Source organism: Helobdella robusta, assembly GCF_000326865.2.
Source record: "Helobdella robusta unplaced genomic scaffold HELROscaffold_1489, whole genome shotgun sequence".
NCBI lineage: Eukaryota > Metazoa > Annelida > Clitellata > Rhynchobdellida > Glossiphoniidae > Helobdella > Helobdella robusta.
The window spans coordinates 34,457-35,577 of record NW_008703834.1 but is presented as its reverse complement, the minus strand read 5'-3'; the positions used below and the strand labels follow the sequence as shown (position 1 = coordinate 35,577).

The 1,121-nt window shown below is 32.8% G+C and overlaps 1 protein-coding gene across 1 annotated transcript in view; it reads left to right on the top strand.

Moving 5' to 3' along the window:
- Window positions 1–523: 523 nt before the first annotated feature.
- The window catches only part of HELRODRAFT_184620 (hypothetical protein), a gene marked incomplete at both ends in the record, with an annotated part of 34,739 nt that continues 34,141 nt past the window's right edge, over window positions 524–1,121 (top strand). Inside the window, one exon of the mRNA XM_009014972.1 lies at window positions 524–551. Within this exon, the coding sequence (XP_009013220.1) occupies window positions 524–551 (28 nt within the window). The remainder of the gene's footprint in view (window positions 552–1,121) is intronic.

The following is a 1,121-nucleotide window of genomic DNA, read 5'->3' as shown; positions in this document are numbered from 1 at the left end:
GTTGTTGTTGTGAATTCACTTTTGTTACTGTCACGATGCATTGATAACTGATGTGGTCCCAAAAAATGATGATGATGATGACGATGATACAAATTATAATGATGAAGATGATGACGATAATGTTGATGTTGTCGTTGTTGTTGTAGTTGCTGCGATATTTGTTGTTGTTGTTGATGTTGTTGCGATACTTGTTGTTGTTGTTGTTGTTGTTGATGTTGTTGTGATATTTGTTGATGTTGTCGTTGTTGTCGTTGTTGTTGTTGATGTAACACAGTAAACAATTTTTCTTTATTATCATCATCATGATCATCACCATCATCATTAGCTTCATCATCATCATCATCATCATCATCATCATCATTGCTGTTTTTCTTATTATTATTTTTACTATCATCATCATCATTATCTAAATTATCAATATCAACATCATCATCATCACCACAAACATCATTATTATCATCATAATCACCACCACCGTCATCATCATCATCATCATCATTATCATTATCAACATCATAGCCATATGGCGAATTACGATATTTCAAATTTAGGTTTGTCTTAATGACGCTGTTGTTGTTGTTGTTGTTACTGTAGTTGTTGATGTTGTTGTTGCTGTTGCTGATGTTATTTTTGATGTTGTTGTTATTATTGTTGACTTTTTTGTTGTGGATATTGTTGTTGATTTTGTTGATGTTGTAGCTAATATTGTTTTTGTTGTTGTTGTTGATGTTATTATTATTATTATCATTGTTGTTGTTGTTGTTGTTGTTAATGAGGTATTTGTTGATTTTATCATCATCATCATCGTCATCGTCATCATCATCATAACAAGCACTACCTTCACTCTCATAGGTCGATTCGAAGGGCCTATAGAACGGCTTGCCGGGCTTTTTGCATATTAATGAGGGCTCGTTATTATTATTATTATTAATATTATTATTATTATTATTGTTGCTGTTGTTGTTGTTGTCGTCATCATTATCATCATCATGGTGACAGCCATGATGACGATCCTCATCAAAACAATTGCTGCGCGTATCGATCCAGTTTTGGTTAATCTTAAGAGAAGATGAGGATGATGAGAATGATGATGATGATGATGACGATGACGATGATTTGGC